This window comes from Diabrotica virgifera, chromosome 2 (assembly GCF_917563875.1).
Source record: "Diabrotica virgifera virgifera chromosome 2, PGI_DIABVI_V3a".
In the NCBI taxonomy this organism is placed as follows: Eukaryota; Metazoa; Arthropoda; class Insecta; order Coleoptera; family Chrysomelidae; genus Diabrotica; species Diabrotica virgifera.
The window spans coordinates 220066078-220088473 of NC_065444.1; the positions used below are offsets into that span (position 1 = coordinate 220066078).

At 36.5% G+C, this 22396-nt stretch overlaps 1 protein-coding gene across 1 annotated transcript in view; it reads left to right on the plus strand.

The window, feature by feature from the left end:
• Window positions 1-22396, plus strand: part of LOC126880384 (ubiquitin-conjugating enzyme E2 R2) — a 118609-nt gene that overhangs the window by 92806 nt on the left and 3407 nt on the right. The window contains exon 3 of the mRNA XM_050644211.1: window positions 12775-13007. Coding sequence (XP_050500168.1) covers window positions 12775-13007 — 233 coding nt within the window. The remainder of the gene's footprint in view (window positions 1-12774; window positions 13008-22396) is intronic.

The following is a 22396-nucleotide window of genomic DNA, read 5'->3' on the forward strand; positions in this document are numbered from 1 at the left end:
AGTAATTCGTACGCCAGTTTCTCTGAAGACCACTTCAAGCATGCTTCTCACAATCTTCCAATCCAGATTTTCTACTGCATGGCCTATTTTTGGTAAAGCCAAATCTTTGATGTCATAATTACACACGATTTTCTTCAAATTACTTAGAGCACGCCATATGTTCTCATAGCTTGGCGTGTCCGTATAAGACTTCCTGGTCACCATATACAGCAAAGATCGAGGACCATCTTCCAATCGCAGTACTCTTCCAATTTTAGGCTGCTGATTTCTTAACTCGTCCAGGCGGCCGAACTTTCTATTGAATACGGACGAGATTCCTTTAGTCATCTCGAGGTCTTGGGCAACACAGTGGGCTAGAGAGACGTTTTCTGGAACACCAAACAGATCTTGCTGAACTTCTGTGGTCACGCCGAATCTAGCACTCTTTCTTTCTGTGTAATTTGACATAAATTCCTTAAAACTTGGCTGTGGTGCATCTTTCATCTCCTGTTGGAGGACTCGGGCTTCCTCTGTTTCATTTGAGCCAGCATATGGTGCGAGACGATTTATGTGAATAACTTTTGGTTTACCGTTTGGCAACTTCTTAATTCTGTATATTACGTCATTTATTTTCTTCTTAACTTCATACGGACCTTCCCATTGTCTTTGCAGTTTAGGACACAGGCCTCGACGACGTTGTGGATTATAAAGCCAGACAAGATCACCTACTTCGAAGCTTTCATTCTTACAGCGAGAATCATATTGATCTTTCATTCTGTCACTGGCTATCTGGATGTGTTGTCGGGCAAGTTCATGAATGTTGTTCATTCGTAACTTCAGGCGGTCTACGTATTCTTCGCCTGCAACATATTCCTCGGAAGGTCTGCAGCCAAACTCTAGGTCGCAGGGCAAACGAACTTCACGACCCAACATCAGGCAGGTTGGTGTTTGACCTGTAGTTTCATTCCCGGCCGAGCGGTAGGCCATCAGGAATAAATGAATGTGTTGGTCCCAATCTCGCTGATGTTCAGATACAACTTTGGACAAGTGTTTACCCATCGTTCGGTTCATCCTCTCGACCATTCCATCTGATTGAGGATGCAGGGGTGTTGTTCTGGTCTTATTGGCACCAATCAATTTACAAACGTTTTGGAAAAGAGCTGACTCAAAGTTTCGCCCTTGGTCGGAGTGGATCTCCAAGGGAACACCAAATCGGCTGAAGAATTCTTTAACAAGTACCTCTGCAACGGTAGCAGCTTCTTGATTCGGTAATGCATAGGCCTCGGTCCATTTCGTAAAATAGTCCATGGCTACCAGAATGTATTTATTTCCAGCATCGGTTTCTGGAAATGGACCTGCAATGTCGATTGCTACTCTTTCCATAGGACTTCCAACATTGTACTGTCTCATGGGTGCTCTCTTTTTACCAACTGGACCATTACCGGATGCACACAGTTCACATTTCCGGCACCATCTTCTTACATCATCTTTACAGTTCACCCAATAGAACCGTTCTCGAACCTTTTGCAGAGTCTTCGTAATACCAAAGTGTCCACCTGATGTACCGTCATGCAACTGACGCAATACTTCAGACACAATACTTCAGACACTTTACTTTTAGGTACAATCAACTGCAGCTTAGATTCTGTACCATCATCGTTCTCAAAGGTTCTGTACAGAAGATCATCTTTTAGTACCAGGCAATTCCATTGGCTCCAGTAGGCCTTGACTTCTGGACTACATGCACTAATGTTCTGCCAACTAGGTCTTTCACCTTGCCGCATCCAATCCAATACTCTTTTTATACATGGATCATCTTCTTGGGCGTTTTGTAACTGTTGGGGCTGCCATTGCTCATTAACTACGGTGGTTCGTCTCACGGGGCAAAATCGTTCCTCTAATTTGGCACAGTGATTACAATTTGCACTGCAGGGTCGTCTCGAAAGGGCATCAGCATTTGAATGAACTCTTCCGGCCCTGTGTTCTATCTCATAATCATATTCTTGCAGTCGTTCTAACCATCTTGCCATCTGGCCCTCTGGATTACGGAATTGTATGAGCCATTTTAGAGCAGCGTGATCTGTTCGAAGAAGGAACTTTCTGCCGTACAAGTATTTATGGAAATGTTCGCAAGCCTTCACTACACCCAGCAGTTGTCTTCTGGTAACGCAATAGTTTCTTTCTGGTTTCGACAGGACTTTGCTGAAATAAGCGATGACTTTTTCCTGTCCATCCTGGATTTGTGAGAGAACAGCTCCTATGGCACTGTTGCTAGCATCGGTATCCAAAACAAATTTTCCTGCCTGTCCCGGGTAGCTTAATATCGGTGCACTGATCAGAGCCCTTTGTAGTTGTTCGAAAGCTTTTTGACACTCCTCACTCCATGTATATTCTTTGCCCTCCTCCGTCAACTTTGTTAGGGGCTTGGAGATATTGGCAAATCCTTTGACAAATCGTCGGTAATATGTACATAGGCCAAGGAAACTTCTAATTTCATGTTTATCTTTTGGTACTGGCCAATCTTTAATTGCTTCAATCTTTTCAGGATCAGCTGTTACACCATTACTCGATACAATATGTCCTAAGTACTTAACTTCTCGTCGAAACATGTGACATTTCTTCGGACTTAACTTCAAGTTCGCTGCCCTCAATCGTTGAAAGACGTCTATTTGATTCTTGGCATGTTCATCAAAGGACCTTCCAACCACAATTACATCATCCAAGTAAACCAGGCATGTTTTCCATGTTAGACCTCTTAAAACTGCCTCCATTAATCTTTCAAATGTGGCAGGGGCATTACATAAACCAAACGGCATAGCCGTAAACTGCCAAAGCCCTGATCCTATCGAAAATGCGGTTTTCTCCCGATCGGCTGGCTCCATGTCTACTTGCCAATATCCACTTTTTAAATCGAGTGTGGAAAACCAACGAGAACCGGAGAGAGTATCCAATGTATCGTCTATTCTGGGCAAAGGATAACTATCTTTTTTTGTTACCGCATTGAGCTGGCGGTAGTCGATACAAAAACGCGTTGAACCATCTTTCTTCTTTACCAGAACTACTGGTGATGTCCATGGACTGTTCGATGGTTCAATTACCCCTTGTTTGTCCATATCCTTGATAATCTCTTCGGCTTCATCTCTTTTCGCAAATGGAAGTCGTCTAGGCCGTTGCCTGATTGGCTGAGCGTCTCCGGTATTTATTTTATGCGTTACTATGCTTGTTTTTCCCTTATCCTTCGTGTCAATAGCAAAAACATCTTGATACTCTATCAGCATAGATGTCACTTTTTCCGTTCGTTCATGATCAAGATCTTGGCATCTTTCAATGATCATCTCAACAAGCTCCTTTGGATACTTCGCCTTCGATGATTTCTCATTGGTATTCACAGAGCAAATTGAAGCCACGGGAACACACTGCCCGATCAAAGCTCCTCTACTTAACTTGATAGCAGTTTCCCTTAAATTCATAACTCTTACAGGGATCACATCTCGAACTTTTACCAAAGTTTTCGCCGTTAGGAACTCGACATTATCCACATCTTCGACCATCCTTAAACTTCCCTCTCGGCAGTGTCCATCAAGCATGGTCATCAGAATTTTCTCACTATTACCGGGTATGGTTACGTCGCATGTAGTAAGTAAGCGGATGCCATCTTCTTTGTCGTCGTGAAAGGGCAACTCTTCACCATTGATCTTGAGAACTCCATTTTGAACATCCAATATTGCCCCCACTTTCCTTAGTACGTCCATCCCCAATATGAATTCGTCGGAGATCTCGGCAATTAATACTTGATGTTCAACTGTGGTCTGGCCAATGGATACTGACATATTAGCCTCGCCATATGTATTAATTAGCTCACCAGTCGCTGTTCTAAGCTTTACTGTTGCAGGTGATAATTTATTATGGTCTCGTACTACATCTGGACGTGCGATAGTTCTCGTTGCACCTGTATCCACCAAAAATGATCTACATCTATTACTGATACGACCTTCGATGTATAAGTTGTGGATTCCACCGGAGGACGTAAGGTTGACAGTTACTATGGGGGCTCTAGTTCTCGAGGTCGGCAGTTGCCCCTTGGTGTCGACCCGCTCTAGTTTTCCGACGGCTGTACGATCTTCTTACAATTACGACGAATGTGGCCTACGTCTCCACAATTCCAACATCTAGGCTCGCGTCTCTTTGGCATCTGATTACTTAATACTCTCCGTATCATTTCCTCCAGACGTTCATCGTTGTGTTCGTCACTTTCTTCAATGGTTCTTACTCTATGGCCTCGTGAAGTTTGACTAGCCGTTTCGTGTTCCAATGCAATAGCAAGTGCTTCATCTAAAACTTTCGGTCTTGCTAGTCGTAAAGCTTTCTGTAGTTCATTATCTTTCAGCCCATTGACGAAGGTATCTACTGCAATTTCTTCTAAAACGCTGTCTGGCACCTCTGGATAAGCCAACCGCACCACACGAGCCACATCTGCTTCAAATTCTTGCAGATTCTCACTTGCTCGTTGACTTCTACTTCGCAGTTGTGCTTTGTATACTTGTTGTAGATGGGCATCTCCATAGCGTTTTTCTAGACGAGTGAACAAGGTCTGGTAACAATTTTCTTGACCCTTGGGAATTGACCTTAATATATCTGCAGCATCACCTCGTAAAGCAGCAGTCAAGGAAACAGCCTTTTCTTGTTCGGTCCAATGATTGGCGGTCGCAATAGCTTCAAACTGTCTAAGATATATGGACCAAGAGGACTTTCCATCAAATGGTGGTAATTTGAATCTCATATTATGCGACGTTTCGTCTCTCGGTAGTTCATCTTTCACTAAAGGATCTAACGTTGCTGCATTAACTGATGGTTGTACTTTTGTATCGGTTATCCTGCTCTCTAGCTGTTTGATCTTTTCTTCTACGGTCTCTACACTTTTCTGCATCTTATCGAATGTTCTAGAAACTTCTTCAAATTTCTCATTGTTCTGTTTACAAACTTCTTCTAGTTTTTCGTTGTTTTGCCTACAGACCTCTTTAATTATTTGAGAAGTCTCATCGAATCTTTTAGCAACATTTTCGAATTTCTCGTCGCTTTTTCTACTAACTTCTTCAAGTTTCTCGTCGCTTCTTCTACTAACTTCTTCAAGTTTCTCGTTGTTCTGTCTAGAAGTTTCATCGATCTTTTGAGAAACACTTTCAAATTTCTCGTTGCTTATCTTAGAAGTTTCATCGATCGTTTCAGAAACAGTTTTTAATTTCGATAAGATTACTTGTTCTGCTGACTGGAAGTGGAACGTCTTTGGGTCTTCTCCGTTCTTCGTGAGGACATCCTCGAGTCGTGCTTGTAGGACTATCTTGAGCCCACTGCTGTCCAGATCCCGTTCCTCGAGCTGTTCACGGAGCTGTTTTACTGTAAGTTCTTGTAGCAACATCTTTGGTCGGCACACACGTACTTTCCAAAATGTCTTTTAACAGTCTTTCCGAATACCGAACAATCAACGCACTTTAACTATTCCCGACGAATAAAGTTCAAAAGTCTTTTAAAGTCTCTCTGTAATTCACTTATTTATATCGCACTAAGTTAACCGAACACCGACACCAACTGTAGCGTGATTAGTGTAATTACTTCTAATTACAATAAAACTAGCGGTTCGTAATTTATATACGACTTTATTTTTTATTTATACAAGTTTACTTTACAAACTTTAGCTTAAGACTAAACTCTATTCACAAAAATTATGCCTTATATATCCTAGTCGTTATTCTCGATCATTCCGGGCTAAGCCAGCTCTCCGACTATCGTGTGACCTTCCAACAACCGCGCATCGGTTCCACGTATAGCGTGCTTTGATCTAGACTTTTCTCGGCTTACGCCTTGCGGCTGGTGACTCATTGTTTTGCTACAGTATGTATTTATGTATCTAAATATATACAATGTATGTTCCCTATGTCCAGCTGAACGATTTACCTACTGTATACAAATACAAAATACATATATACAAAACATACTAGTTATTATTCATGACAATAAAGCATATTTCTCTTCTATTCTAACGAGAGGGAAAGTAACAACTAGGAACAGCATGCTCAGAAAGCTAACGGGAAGCAAATGGGGTGCATGTCCTGGCGTCTTAAGAACAACGGCACAGGCATTGTGTGTTTCTCAACTGCTGAAGATGCGTGCCCCGTTTTGGGCAGATCTTCCCACGCTAAACAAGTTGATACTGCGCTAAATGAGACATGCAGGATAGTAACCCTCTCTCTTCAATCCTGACCCCCCGGAGGGAGTGTAGTGGTCGACGTGATGTCGTGTATTGTCCGTCTCCAAAGATCTCTGTCTCTGGTCATTTCTTTTAACTCACGCATAGGTCTTTTGCATATTCCTGTAATTTGATCGATCCATCTTCCTCGTGATCTTCGGCCTTCCACCTTTCCTTGTATAATGAGTCTTTCCATGTTTTCTGTGTTGGCTCTCATAACATGTCCAAAGTATTTTAATTGTTGGAGATGGACTTTACTGGAGAGCCGTTGGCTAACTTTTAGCTCTCTCAAAATCGAATTATTTGTTCTATGGTCGGTCCAAGGAATTCGTAGCATTCGTCTCCAACAGAACATTTCAGTGGTGTCTATCTTTCTTCTTTCCGAATTTCTCAGGGTCCAAGATTCACATCCGTAAGTCAGTATTGGGAATATTAAGCAGTTGATCAACCTCATCTTTAACGCTCTTGAAATTTGACAGTCCTTCCATATTGTGGTCATTTTTGCTGTGGCGACTTTTGCTAGATCACATCTACGTTTTATTTCTTCCTGTAGTGACCCTGTGTTTGTGATTAATGATCCCAAATATAAGTATGAGCTCACAACCTCAAACCGATCAATTGTGATTATATGTGGATGATTGTTATGTAGTCTATCCACTATCATGATCTTTGTCTTTGATATGTTTAATTGCAGACCAAATATTTGACTTTCGTTTTCAACCAGTCGTATAAGATCAATCAGCTCTGCTTGACTATTTGCAAGAAGGGCTGTATCATCTGCGAAACGTAGGTTGTTTATTTTATGACCATTTATTGAGATGCCTTTTTCCCATCCTTCAAGTGCTCTTCTCATAATATGCTCTCCATATATATTGAATAATTGTGGAGATAGTATACATCCCTGTCTGACACCCCGTTCTGGATGAAATTCGTTTGAAAGTGTGTCAAGCACTTTAACTGATCCATTAGTGTGTTCGTATAGTTCAGTTATAAGCGAAATAAGGTGTTGGGGTACGCCTACTTCTTTTAGTATTTGCCATAAGTGTCTTTACTTGACCCTGTCGAACGCCTTACGATAATCTATAAAGCATATGTACAGTGGAATATTGAATTCCCTAGATTTTTCGATTATCTGTCTTATATTCAACAGGTGTTCTCGAGTACCTCTACCTTTTGTAAATCCAGTTTGCTCTTGTGGAATTTCTCTTTGAAGGAATGTTTTTAATCTCTCGTTGATTATATGTAGCATTATTTTACTGGCATGCGATATAAGAGAAATAGTTCTATAATTGTCGCATTTATGGAAGCTGCCTTTTTTATGAATTGTGGTTATTGTAGATTTTGTCCAGTCTTCCAGTCAGGATAGTAACGGGGTGCATGAAACCGACGCCACTCTCAAATCTATATAAAGCAGCGGCTTTTGCAGAACCCTCAACACGGAGAGGCCTTGCAGAGCACATAGAGAAAATTAACAGATTGCGGACGAGCGGCATGTCCTATACCTATACAAAGCTCGAACACCACGAAAGCGACTAAAATCCAGGAAAGGCTTCCTTGGAACAGTGCAGGATGAACCGCCTGAGAATTTTCCTCTTCCTCAGATTCAGTGGACCGGCCAGTCTCTAGACTTTAAAACGTGGAAAACTATGAATAAACTCAGTAAAATCAAACATGGTAAAATGAGGGAAAATAGACCAAAATGATGTGCACCGTGACTGTGGAGAAACACAGAATATGGAACATCTTACATGCAGAAACTGTCCTCATCGGTGTACCCTCGAAGATTTGTGGTTCGCCAACAAAGATGGAACCGACGCCGACGTAGCCCAATACTGGGCCGAAATTTTATGAATGACATGTCCGGACACGATCAAGTAAAGTAAGAAAAAAAATAGTAAAACAAAACACAAAGTTAACAAATGAATAAAATAAACAGAAATTGGAACAAAATAATTACTCCAAGAAAGATAATAAACATGCCACTTTATAACATTACACATTACACCAGTGGTTTCCAACCTTTTTCTACCTGCGCCCCCCTTAAAAAAAATAAAATTCTTGCGCCCCCTTTAATTATACAAATTCTCAACTCAATCTTGAAAATTTGCTATCACTAGGGCCAAAATCATCATATTTTTCAATCACAAACGGGTTTCTAATCCATTCATATTTGGACATGTTAAGATCTTTAAAGTAAAACGAGAATTATTGCTTCTATAGACTGGTCAAATGATTATTAATAAGAACTTTACTTTATTTTATTTCATCAGCAAGACAGCTAATTTTAAAAGTGGCAAACATGTCAAAATTTTCAAACTTATTATTCACAGTTCTATTTTTTTCATAAATGCAGTAATCTTGTCTTTCTGCGTAAATGCATGCATTTGAGGCCCTTACATTGATTTATTTAAATACTGCGTCTTTGAAGAATATTAACAAGGAATTTCGTGCCATAAAACAAGTTTGCTTATTCTCTATTATTATCAGTAAGAAATATGGCGACGTGCCTCACAATAATATAGAAGTGATCTATATTCCGAACCCATGGCATCACACAATTTTGCGAAAAGCCTTCCTCATAATGGGCTGTTTCTAATAAAATTTACAGCTCTTACAATAACTTCATACTTATGATAAAGAGATACATACTTATACAAGAGAGTTACCAACAAGAAACGAGAAATCAGTAATCGATTACGTCATAGTAGATAGAGAAAATATGAAAAATGTTTTAGACACAAAAGTTAGAAGGGGACCAGAGATTGGTAGTGATCATTTTATGGTAATATCTAAAGTAAGAGATGTAAATGAAAGAAAAGCAGAGAATAAGAATAGGAGCATGCAAAAAACTGAATGCGAAACAATAAGAAGTTACAAACTAAATGACAAACGAGTAGCTAACACATTCAAAGAATTAGTCGAACAAAAATTAGGGATTACTTCAATAGAAAGAAGACATAAAAATGTAGAGCATTCCTGGGTTATATACAAGGAAGCAATCTTAGAAGCGGCAAAGGAAGCTTGTGGAACCTGTAGAACCGGCAAAAACAAGAAACAAACATCTTGGTGAACAGAAAATGTGAAAAATGGTATTAAAAATAAGAAAACCGCTTGGAAAAAATACTTGGCTAATAGGAACGAAACTAGTTACGAAGAGTACAAGAAACAAAGGAAAAAAGCAAAGTTGTAGAGGCAAAAAAAGTAAGTTGGGCAGAATTTGGAGAGAAAATGGAAAAAATGGCAAAGAAAACCAAAAGCTGTTTTATAAAATCCTTAAATCGTTCAGGCAGGATACAAAAGAAACAGATACATATACATATTAGAGATTCAGAAGGAAAAGTGTTAACCGAAAACAAAGAAATAATGAGCAGATGGAAAGAGTATTTTCAAGAACTTCTGGAAGCAACGCATACAGATACAGTGGAGGAGGAAGTAGGAAATATACTACAACAGCAGATGAAATAAAATGAGAAGGGTTAGAGGATGCTATTAAATGGCTAAAAAAAGGAAAAGAGCCTAGGTTTGATAGAATAACGAACGAAATGCTGAAGCACATGGGTGATAAAGGTAATGAAGTACTCTTGGAGATTTTTAATGAAATATGGAAGACAGAGATAATTCCAAAAGATTGGGAAATGGCGCTGATTTTACCCATTTACAAGAAAGGAGACAAGAAATGTTGCAGTAATTATAGAGGAATTTCTTTACTATGCACGTCCATGAAAACCTTCGAAAAAATAATGGAGAGGCGACTGACCAAGAAAATTGAAAGTTCACTGCATGAAGTGCAAAGTGGATTCCGTAAAGGAAAAGAAGCACCCAGGACCATGTATTCACACTGAAGCAAATAATAGAAAAAGTTAACCGACAAAACCAGACAGCGTCACTGGCATTTATAGATTTAGAGAAGGCTTTTGATAAGGTGAAGAGGGATAAATTGTGGGAAATACTGAAGAAAAAAGGTGTAGAGGACAAAACATTAAATGTGATTAAGAGCTTATATAAGAACAACAAGAATAGTGTCATTTGGAGAAACAACATCTCGGATATCTTTGTAACCAGTGAAGGACTGAAGCAAGGAGGAGGGCTGAGCCCACTATTATTCAATATATTTATGGACGAAATCATCAGAGCCTGTTCAAACAAAGCGAAGAAATTAGAAGTAGGGTACAAAAATTTACAAATGGTGAGGATTTCGGAAGGAGCATTCGCGGATGATGTGATGGTAGTTGCAGAAAGTGAACAAGACCTTCAAAGTAATATGGAAATCTGGAATGAAACACTAAAAAGGTATGGAATGATTTTGAATAAAGAGAAAACCAAAGTAATGAGGATAGGGGACAATCAAAAAATGAGCATTTCAATTGAGGGAAGAAAATTAGAACAAGTCGACATGTTTGAGTATTTGGGCACTAAGATAGAGGATTCAGGAGATGACGAAATGGAAATCAATTCAAGAATAGAAAAAGCTATGAAAACATACTATCTAATGAACAGGGGTTTAATAGGAAAAAGAGAAATTTCACGGAAAACCAAGATGAATGTATACAAGACGATATTCAGACCAATCCTCACTTTCGGTTGCGAATCGTGGGTATTAACAAATAGACAGAAAAGTAAATTACAGGCTACCGAAATGAAATACTTGAGAAGAGTGAAAGGAGTCACGAGAAGAGACAAAATTAGAAATAATTTAATACGGGAAGAGCTAGACATCCAACCCTTGATCTCATTTATCGAACAGAAACAGCTAAGTTGGTGGGGACATCTGCAACGTATGGAAGACCAACGACAGGTTAGAAGAGTATGGGAAGCCAAAACATGGCAGAAGGCAAAGAGAGGAAGACCTAAAAAGACCTGGGACAAAACAGTTGGGGAACTGCTGGTAAGAAGAGGAACCACTTGGAATGAAGCAAGAAGAATGGCAAGAAACAAAAAAGAATGGCGAAAATTTGTGTACCAGTAATGGTATACTGACTGCCACACACCATTAGATGGTATAAGTCGCTCCTGATTATATATATATACAATAACTTCAAATACTGTTAGTAGATCTTCATCCATACCTCTTAAATGCGTCCAAACTGCACGAGGAGCCACCTTTCGAACTCGTGCTTGTAGATTGGCGTTTTTTCCTGCCATAGATACAGCTTCATCTGTGCATAGTCCCACACAGTTCTCCCACAGAATGTAATTTTCATTAAAAAAATTATCAATGATAATTAAAAGCTTCACTTGCTGTAGTATTGCCTTTAAAAGCTTCACTTGCTGTAGTATTGCCTTTAAAAGCTTCACTTGCTGTAGTATTGCCTTTAAAAGCTTCACTTGCTGTAGTATTGCCTTCAATAAGTTTACAGAATAACATGTCTTCTCTAACATCAGTTTCCACAACATATCTTACATATGTTATCAAGTGTGCATACTTAAGAACATCGGTAGCCTCATCTACTTGCATCGCGAAAGAAGATAGTTTTACTTTTTCTATTAATAATTGATCAAGTGTGTCAAAGAATGGTCATGTATGTTGGGTATGGACCAATGGTATGTTTGGTCCGTTCTTTTGTATAGTGCAGAAGTGTGGACGCTAAAAGTATCGATCATGAACAGAATTGAAGCATTGGAAATGTGGATTCATAGACGGATGCTGAAGATACCCTGGACAGCAAGAAAAACTAATGAAGAAGTACTAAGGAAGGTCAACAAAGGTAGAGAATTGCTAAAGACTGTTAAACATCGAAAAATGTCTTATCTGGGAAATATAGTGAGGGGAAGTCGATATAAAATATTACAACTGATCCTTAAAGGCAAAATAGAGGGCCGTAGAGGTGTAGGAAGAAAACAAGTTTCTTGGTTAAAAAACATTCGTGAATGGACTCAGATATCAAATGCAGGACAACTATTCCATATTGCAGAAGATCGAGAAGTCTTCGCAATGGTGATCGCCAACGTCGGATAATTCTGGTATGGCACGTGAAGAAGAAGAAGATTAATTGATCGCAGAGATCTTCAGATATTCGTCTTCCCATCGTAATACCTACAAGTGGAATGTTTTTAAGTTGATCAGCATATGATTCACTGATCATCATAGCTATTATGCCAATAGATGCAGATAGCCTTAGATAGCAGGTAGATTCATTTTTTTGACACCTGTTCGACTTCTTTGGTTTCTATTTGAAAATGATATTTTGGAAACAGCTGCATGCCCCCTTGCAACACTCTCACGCCCCCCTAGGGCGGGCCACTGGAAACCACTGCATTACACGGTAAATGAGAAAAGTAATTCAAGGACAGCTAATCACAGCAGAAGAGGGCTATTGACGTAATTTAAGTCTGTCATGTAATATGTAATGTACATTGGTGGCAAGTAGCACCTGATTGGTAATGAAGGAAACATATAGGAGAGACGGGGAGATATATGTTCTGGTATGCATTTGAAAGGAACTAATGGTGATGTTTTTCATCAATTCCGAATAAATTTGTAAAAATGCCATTAATCTACTGATATTTACACTACTCATAGATACCTTTTTCTACTTTTCCATTGTTTTCAGAATGGTGATTTATGCATCAGTATTCTCCATCCCCCAATAGACGACCCACAATCGGGCGAACTACCCTGCGAGCGTTGGAATCCTACACAGAACGTGCGTACGATTTTATTATCAGTAATTTCTCTCCTAAACGAACCGAATACCTTCAGTCCTGCCAACGTTGATGCGTCCGTAATGTATCGCCGTTGGCGCGATTCAAAAGGAAAGGATAAAGAATATGAAAATATTATTAGGTAAGTATACAGTGAATTATTATCAGATATTGTTCAGAATCTCGAAAAAAATAACCTCGTGAGCTTTTAATACACTACTCTAAAAAATTAACGCACCCCCTCAAAAATTGGTTATTTTCGATGTCTCGAATTTCCTAAACCTGTCGTCAGATTTAAGTGATTTTTTAATATGTTATAGCCTTAATTTTTAACAGTATCGCTGTAATAATATTGTTGCTAGACAGGTAAATTGTCATTGTAAACCGGGTGTACCAACCAAACTGTGTTTTTTTCTCAAAATTCACCACAACCTGTGGAATATTCTAGCATTTATAAAATACTGACATTAAACCCAACTATAGCCTCATGTTTTCTCAACATTCTGTTTTTTGATTCATTCGCTTATATTGGACCATAGAAAAAATAGGTACTTTCACAACTAGCCATGTTTTTCACCATTTCAAGTCTACATGAAAAATAAATGACAGTTGGCTTTATAAACTTATGTCCGCAAATGCAAAAAAAGAAAATATATGTGATAGGGTATAAACATTAATTTGGAGTTTTTTAATTAATTTATGTGGAAAGTAAAATTTATTTTGTTCGTTTTGATAGACAATATAATCAGGTCACTACTATAAATTAATATAAGTTTTTTGCTACAAAGAGATAAAACTAAACATTGTAAAGCAAATAAATATAATTAATTAAATGGCAAAAGTTTTTGTTAAGGGGGTAGGCGCAAAATATTGGCCCAATGCTATTTAAATGCATTCATTTTTTTTTCGAATCCTGAAAAAACTAATACATATTTTTGAAAAATTTGAATGCAGAATGAAAGATTACATTATTACAGAGGGCCGAAAGTCCCTGAAAACTTCTATAATGTTTATTTTAATAAGTTACAGGGGTGAAAAAAAAAGAGAAAATTAAGTGTGATTTTTAATTTCAAATGTTTCATTCAAAAGAAACTTTTTGTTTATTCTAAGGGACTTTCGGCCCTCGGTAATAATGTAATCTTTCATTCTGCGATTAAATTTTTCAAAAATATGTATTAGTTTTTTCAGGATTCGAAAAAAATGAATGCATTTAAATAGAATTGGACCAAGATTTTACGCCTACCCCTTAACGACGTTCTACACCTTCGGCAAAGAATTAAGGATTTGCATGAAATTTTAGTATGTTATAGTTTACTTTAAAAAACTAAGACTTGATTTTTTTAAAAAAAATTTACTGTGCCGTTTAATTACTATTAAGGGTCAAAGTTAAGTTTTAACATGGGCTCTTATGGGAATTCTTAAAAAGTTAATAACTTTTGACCCAAATTTACGATTTTTAATTATTTGTGCTCAAATTAAAGGTTTTTTTGTAAGGAATAACATATTAAAAAATGAGGATTGTTTACCGTACCATTTATTTTTAATTTATTTATTATAATTAATTCCGTAATTTATTCCGTAATCTCCGTAATTTATTATAATTTATTTTTATAAAGTATTCAATACTGAAACATATGATTTGAGTATTCTGCTATAAATACATTGTTACCAACTTTCGCTTGCATATAAGTTTCCCCCCTTTCCTCTGAGAGGCATACCCGCAACGAAGGTGTACAACGTCGTTAAGAATAACTTGTAGATATGTATTTATGATATTTCCCAACATCAAGTCATATAACATTAACTCCTCTTACTCAAAACTAACTAAAATATATCAGTATTTTAATGTTATTTGTTAGCATATTTTCCCATTACATGCTGCAATTAACAGCAACGTATTTGTCTTGGATTTGCATTTTTATCTGAAACATAAACATGGATCCGTAATTTATTCGCAGACATGAAGTTTGCGTGTATCACAATGTTGATTGTATATCACAAACTTAACGAAATTTATTTTTTGTTTTACGTGAAGAATAAAAAATGTTTTATTATCCTATATGGTTATGACATTTCGACACATTTAAAAGTATAATACTCTGGGCAAATTATAAATTAGCAAAATACAAGGAAAAGTTATTTACCAACAATTTTATTGCTGGATTCGAATCTTATGATTGTATATAGAGTGAGGCAGATAACTGGCTTATTAGAAATATATCGAGAACTAAAAGCAGCAGAATTATGAAAATTGGAGTGAAGGGGTTTTGAAGAGTGATCTGTTTAATGAAAATATTTTCACCTATTTGCTACTTCCGGTTATACCGGAAGTTACTTATAACTTCGTTTTTTTAAATGGGACACCCTACATATTTTTACATTTTTGGATTCTCCTCGATGTCTTCTTTCTTAAAATATGAAGTTTTGTAATATTATACAGGGTAGTTTAAAAGGTAATTACCTTTTTTTTTCTAAATTTCGTAGCAACATTCACACTCTGTAGAATTGTAGCAGTTTGACAACAAAAACTCTGTTTATGTTTAAATGATTTATAATATAGTCTACTATTGTTAAAAATTGTTAGTATAGCTAATTTTTTAATTTTAGTATACAGGATTGGTCGAAACTCGGAAAGGGTATTCTCTGAGTTTTCTTAAATGGAACACCCTATATTTTAGTATTGTAGTGAAATGATATTTTATGATACTTTTTTATTTCTTAAGCATTCCCTATACCTATCTTCTTCTATTTGTGCTTAATTTTCAATTGAACCAACAATTTTAATTACGTAGTTATTTTGATAGCTCAACCATTACTGCTAATTTTAGGGATCAGTCTAGATTAATATGTATTCATTTCCGAAAAATTATTTGTGATTGAATATTTTCACGGCCAACCTAATAAAATTTCACGTATTTTTTGTTAGAATTAATATTTGGCTTGAATCACCCATAACTCGCAATTTAAAGCAGTTAGGTATAGGGAATGCTTAAGAAATAAAAAATTACCATAAAATATCATTTCCTTACAATACTAAAATACAGGGTGTTCCATTTAAGAAAACTAAGAAAATACTCATTCCGAGTTTCGACCAACCCTGTATACTAAACTTAAAAAATTAGCTATACTAATAATTAATAACAATAATACACTATATTAAAAACCATTTGAACATAAATAGAGTTTTCGATGTCAAACTAATACAATTCTACAGGGTGTGAATGTTGCTACGAAATTAGGAAAAAAACGTAATTATCTTTTAGACTGCCGTGTATAATATTACAAAATCTAATATTTTAAGAAAGAAGACATCGAAGAGAATCCAAAAATGTAAAAATATACAGGGTGTCCTATTTAAAAAACGAAGTTATAATCAACTTCCGGTATAACCGGAAGTAGCAAATAGATGAAAATATTTTCATTGAATAGATCACATTTCAAAACCCCTTTTTTCCGATTTTCATAATCCTGTTGCCTTTAGTTCTCGAGATATTTCTAATTTTTTAAGACTTTTATCTGCCTCACCCTGTATATTAGTAATATAGGTATGCAAAGTCCGCAGATAGTGTGCTATTTTGCGTGTCCACATAGTGTGTTTTTAATTATTTCTCTATAACTTTAAAGATTTTAACTTAACATCAAAAACACCCAAATAAAAATTCACCGTAATTTAATTCTCTATAGAGACATGTTTCTTCCCGATTTGCTTCGACGAAAATTTTCCTCGGAAAATGCCGGTTTCCCAACAAAATCTTTAATTTTTTAACTAAAATTTTAGGAAGTAATTATCTATCAATAATTAAATAACTTAGTGAACTAAAAGCCCTTTTGGTACAGATTATATTTCCAGAAGCCGATGGAAATTTAATGAATAGTTTGGCCACAATTAAATTGTCAATCAACAATTTACTGTCGCAATAATAACCATAATAATTATGATACATCAGAATAACTATGATTTTTGTATAAACAGGCCCTATACCTATCTAACGTACTTTACAGAATTGAAATTGGAAGTTATAAACAATAAGATGGCAATTTTCGAACTATCACCTTTTTATTTCGGTCCTCTTTCTCCAAACAAATTTTCATATCTTTAAGAGACTCATAAACTCATAACATATATTATAATAATAAAAACGATCGGTATTACGAGTGAAAAATACCAAAATTCAAATCAAAAATTACGTTGAAGAAAAGAGAGTCTCAAAGTTCAAAATCGGTATTCGTTAAAAATTTTCTCGGCTTCCCATGGAGCAATTTTCTTTATTTTTTTTTGTTCCCAAGTAACTCGAGTAGAACCACCTAACTAACGCATTACTAAGTGCCAAATATGCTTTAGTTTTGTTATAATATGTAGATACATTAATCTATTTATAACAAAATAAAACTACATATTTTTTTCAGTTGTAGACTTTTTTTTAAAAAAACTTACCACAAGTGTACCTTTTACGTTTAAAATACAAATATTCTAATTTGAAAGCAGTATAATTATTTAAACGATATTTGTTTAAACAAATTTAAAAAATATATATATAATAAATACAGTAATTTATTATAACAAAACAAAGTTTGACAATTAATGCGTTAGTTAGGTGGTTGTACTCGAGTTACGTGGGAACAAAAAAAAAATGAAGAAAATATATGGGAAGTTGGGAAGCCGAGATAATTCATTTTTTAACATATACCGATTTTGAACTTTGAGATTATATTTTCTTCAACCTAATCTTTGATTTGAATTTTGATATTTTTGGTATTTCTCACTCGTAATACCGATCGTTTTTATTATTATAATATGTGTTATGAGTCTCTTAAAGATATGAAAATTTGTGTGGAGAAAGAGGACCGAAATAAAAAGGTAATGGTTCGAAAATTACCATCCTATTGTTTATAACTTCCAATTTCAATTCTGTAAAGTACGTTAGATAGGTATAGGGCCTTTTTATACAAAAATCATAGTTATTCTGACGTATCATAATTATTATGGTTATTATTGCGACAGTAAATTGCTAATTAACAATTTAATTGTTGCCAAACTATTCATTCAATTTCCATCGGCTTCTGGAAATATAATCTATACCAAAAGGGCTTTTAGCTCACTAAATTATTTAATTATTGATAGAAAATTAGTTCCTAAAATTTTAGTTGAAAATTAAAGATTTTGTTGGGAAAACCCGCATTTTTCGAGGAAAATTTTCGTCCAAGCAAATCGGGAAAAAATGTCTCTATGCAGATTTAAATTACGGTGAATTTTTATTTGGATGTTTCTGGTGTAAAGTTAAAATCTTCGGAGTTATAGAGCATTCATTGAAGAAAAAACACTATTTGGGGGCTCCATTTTGAACACTATCCATAAAAAAATAACACACTATATGCGGACTTTCCATACCTATTTCCATTATTAATATATACAATCATAAGATTCGATTCCAGCAATAAAATTGCTGGTAAATAACTTTTCCCAAAAATGGCCTATTCTCTGATAATCTGCCCAGACTATCACAAATATGAAAAAATATCTAAGTGCCTAGTGATTTCCAAAGAACCGATAAGATGCAAATTGGAAATTGACTCCAAAACAAGCTATGGAAATAACAAGCTATGTAATCTCTTAAAAGAGGTCAGAGAACAAACAATGAAAGCAGCCAGAATCTCGGGATACCTGAAAGAAATCGTATGGAAGAACATTCATCTAAATACTGAAAGCAAAGTCAAAATATATAAAACAACAATAAGGCCTATTATAACATATGCGGCAGAAACAAGACCAGACACAAATAGAACGTAAAGTTGGATTTATAGTTTGACGTAGCGTAGACGTAGACGCAACGTAGACGTAAGAAACGGACTGGAGACGGAAGAAAATATTATGTCAATTTATAGATCGACGTAGTGGAATTTTTGCGCATGAGTAGAAAGAGTAAACAATGACTTATTATTCAACAACATAGCCTATAAATTAAACGAACAGTAAACAAACTTTGTGTTTATTTATTTATACTTATACTATTATTTATTATAATATTTATCTGTTTTGTGTGTTACATGGATTAGGAAATAAACGAAAGTATGCTCTTTGGTGCCGCATGCCGTGGGATTTCCAACTATTTTGTTTCATTTATTTACCTATTTACCCGTTACAATTTTATAACCAATGAAATTGACCATCAAAATAAAACTATTTACCTAGATGCACAGAATAGGAAACAATTGTTTCCTATTCTGTGCTAGAGGTATTAAATTTTATACCTAAAAATAAAGAGGTTTTGTAACCCTTATATTCAAGACAACATTATAAAATATCGATCTTGTAGAGATACATATTACAAAATTAAATATTAAGATTTGGAAGCTATTTATTGTTGATTTATTTCATGAAATAGTTAAAACAAAAAATTCAATTACTTATATGCACACTTTTATAAAAATACGCAAAATTTTACATTTTTGAATTTTATTTGCAGAATATGCAATTTGGCTACTCCCGACGTCGGCCGGTATCGGATCGGAGATAGACGGATCCAATGTAGGTGCCGTCATTTAATACCATGAGTTTATTCTTTAATCCGACGTCGGATCGGATCGGAGAAACACGGATCCCATGTAGGCACCCCCATTTAATACTATGGGTTATTGGCGAGAGCCAATAAGAGCTGCACAACTAGCTACACACGAATTCGCCAGTTATCACTATTTAAACAGATTCTGGTCTCGTCTGAAAAAAGCACAAAATTCCAAAACTGTTGGGGGAGCTGTATGTGTTCTTGAGCCCACTGGAGGCGGTCCAAAACATGTCTAGATTGTAGCTGAGGAACTCTTATTAGTCGACAACTTCTCAAACCTGAGTCTAAAATTCTTCTTCTTATTCTAGCCAACGATACTCTGACTCCTGTAGCATGCCTGAATTCCCTTTGGAGGTCTGGTACAGACATAGAAGAATTTCTACAGATGGAAATTCTGATATATCTATTCTGTCGATCATTAGTAACTCTGGGTCTACCAGACCGACTCTATTCCGTATCGAGTTTGTCTCTAGGAACCTATTCCGTATCCGTGAGACATCACTCTGAGAAACACCCAGTCTTTCCTCCACGAAACGCTGTGAATGGCCTTCTTCAACTAAATCGATATTTCTTATACGGTCCAACTCAGAAATTAAAGTACGATTCATTTTTAATCACGTTTTCAAAAATTTCACCAGAATAAATTTTTCAAATGTTTACACCTTGGCAAAACCAAAAATGGAATATTTTTTATAAAAAAGGCCCATTAAATATGTGATAAAGATACGGATTTATAAAAGCGTAAACATCGTGAATACGAGGGGTGATGCATAACTTTTGAAACTATGTGTATATGTCGTATTCATAAATTTTTTTTGAATTATTCTTCTTACGAATATATTGTAACAAAATATTACTTTTGACCGACCGTCGTATAACAGGTCCCATGTCCACGCAGGCATTCCACGACGATGTTTCTAGATATGACGCGATGTAGCGGGACGGAAAGACGAGCAATTCTAAGAACGTCTGGACGATAACTAGAGATGGGCAGAATTTTCGAGAAATAACGATGGGCTATAAATTGGAACTGTTTTTGTAAATGAGTTCAGTGTATGATATAAATTCGTCTGTACAGTTATATAAATAAAGTCGTATATAAATACGAAATCGCTCGTTTTATTACAATGGTGTCCGGTGTTCGGTAAAATACAGTAAACTTAGTGCGATATAAATAAGTGAATTCGGAAAGACTTTAAAAGACTTTTGAACTTTATTCGTCGGGAATAATTGAAGTGCGTTGATTGTTCGGTATTCGGAAAGACTTAAGACATTTTGAAAAGTACGTGTGTGCCGACCAAAGATGTTGCTACAAGAACTGACCATAAAACAGCTCCGTGAACAATTAGAAGAGTACGAATTAGACAGCAGTGGGTGCAAGATAGTCCTACAAGCACGACTCAAGGATGTCCTCACGAAGAACGGAGATGACCCAGAGACGTTCCACTTCCAGTCAGCAGAACAAGTAATCTTATCGAAATTAAAAACTGTTTCTGAAACGATCGATGAAACTTCTAGAAAAAGCGACGAGAAATTTGAAAGTGTTTCTCAAAAGATCGACGAAACTTCTAGAAAAAGCGACGAGAAACTTGAAGAAGTTAGTATAAAAAGCGACGAGAAATTCGAAAACGTTGCTAAAAGATTCGACGAGACTTCTCAAAAGATTGATGAAACTTTTAAAGAGGTTTGTAGACAAAACAACGAAAAACTTAAAGAAGTTTGTAAACAGAACAATGAGAAATTTGAAGAAGTTTCTAGAACATTCGATAAGATACAGAAAAGTGTAGACGACAATAAAGAAATGTTAGAAGAGAAGATCAAACAACTAGAGACTATGGTAACCAATACGAAAGTTCTACCTTCAGTTAATGCAGTAGTTTTGGCCGTAGAAGAGAAGATCAAAGAATTAGAAAGCATGATAACCGATACAAAAGTGCAACCGTCAGTTAATGCAGTAGCTTTAGATCCTGTAGTGAAAGATGAACTACCGAGAGACGAAATGTCGCATAATATGAGATTCAAATTACCACCATTTGATGGAAAGTCCTCTTGGTCCATATACCTTAGACAATTCGAAGCTATTGCGACCGCCAATCATTGGACCGAACAGGAAAAGGCTGTTTCCTTGACTGCTGCTTTGCGAGGTGATGCTGCAGATATATTAAGATCAATTCCTAAGGGTCAAGAAAATTGTTACCAGACCTTGTTCATTCGTCTAGAAAAACGCTATGGAGATGCCCATCTACAACAAGTATACAAAGCACAACTGCGAAGTAGAAGTCAACGAGCAAGTGAGAATCTGCAAGAATTTGAAGCAGATGTGGCTCGTGTGGTGCGGTTGGCTTATCCAGAGGTGCCAGACAGCGTTTTAGAAGAAATTGCAGTAGATACCTTCGTCAATGGGCTGAAAGATAGTGAACTACAGAAAGCTTTACGACTAGCAAGACCGAAAGTTTTAGATGAATCACTTGCTATTGCCTTGGAACACGAAGCAGCTAGCCAAGCTTCACGAAACAATCGAGTAATAGCCGTGGAAAAAGGCGATAAGAGGAAAGATGAACGCTTGGTGGAAATGGTACGGAGGGTGATTCGTGACACGATGCCGAAGAGACGTGTGAAGAGGGCTGGAAGAGTTCGTTCAAATACAGATGCTTCCTCGATACGGCCATGCGGTGAAAGTTGTAATCACCGGCTTAAAGTAGAGGAACAGCGTTGCCCTGTGAGACGAACTACCGTAGTTACTGAACAATGGCAGCCCCAACAGCTACAACACGCCCAAGAAGATGATCCATGTATAAAAAGAGTATTGGATTGGATGCAGCAGGGTGAGAGACCTAGTTGGCAGAACATTAGTGCATGTAGTCCAGAAGTCAAGGCCTACTGGAGCCAATGGAATTGCCTGGTACTAAAAGATGATCTTCTGTACATAACCTTTGAGAACGATGATGGTACAGAATCTAAGCTGCAG